At 54.0% G+C, this 649-nt stretch overlaps 1 protein-coding gene across 1 annotated transcript in view; it reads left to right on the top strand.

Annotated features, from left to right (window-relative positions):
• Nucleotides 1-346: 346 nt before the first annotated feature.
• SLC35F4 (solute carrier family 35 member F4) overlaps nucleotides 347-649 on the top strand; it is a 234140-nt gene continuing 233837 nt past the window's right edge. Inside the window, exon 1 of the mRNA XM_077769389.1 lies at nucleotides 347-449. Coding sequence (XP_077625515.1) covers nucleotides 347-449 — 103 coding nt within the window. The remainder of the gene's footprint in view (nucleotides 450-649) is intronic.

Below are 649 nucleotides of genomic sequence, written 5' to 3'. Positions count from 1 at the left end.
CCTATTACATTAGAAGGTTTTTGCTGGAGTAGTTTTTTCATTTCTCTCTCATTGAATCATTTATATATTAATATGCCATGGATTATGATGTTATTAAATACATATTAGATATAATATAGACAAATCTGTTTTAAAACTTTTTTTTAATGTTTTACTTATTTCTGAGAGAGAGAGAGACAGCATGAGCAGGGGAGGGGCAGAGAGAGAGGGAGACACAGAATCTGATACAGGCTCCAGGCTCTGAGCTGTCAGCACAGAGCCCAACCTGGGGCTCGAACCCATGAACCTAAGATCATGACCTNGCTCTCCGCCCCGCCGCGCCCGGGGCCGCCGCCCCGCGCTCCCTATGGATGTCAAGGCGGCCCCCAACGGGGTGGCCACCATCGAGGACCGGATCCTGAGGATCACCGGCTACTATGGCTATTACCCGGGTTACTCCAGCCAGAAAAGTAAGACGCCTTGCTCCAGGCGCGGGAGCGGGTGGGATGCGGGAGGGCGCGCGGTCCGGACACCTGCAGCCCTGCTAGTGCCGCTCACGCTACCTTCCTGGCGGTGGGGCCGCTAGGTCGAAAAGTGTGTCCGTTGTTCTCGGTGGTGACCCACGAGAGAGAACGGGGGCCCGGGCCGTTTGCGCCTAGGAGTTTGGCTA

This window comes from Crocuta crocuta, unplaced genomic scaffold (assembly GCF_008692635.1).
Source record: "Crocuta crocuta isolate KB4526 unplaced genomic scaffold, BGI_CrCroc_1.0 scaffold10, whole genome shotgun sequence".
NCBI classification, from domain to species: Eukaryota; Metazoa; Chordata; class Mammalia; order Carnivora; family Hyaenidae; genus Crocuta; species Crocuta crocuta.
Note: the sequence above shows the minus strand (reverse complement) of the source record. Positions and strands in the feature narration are given on the sequence as shown.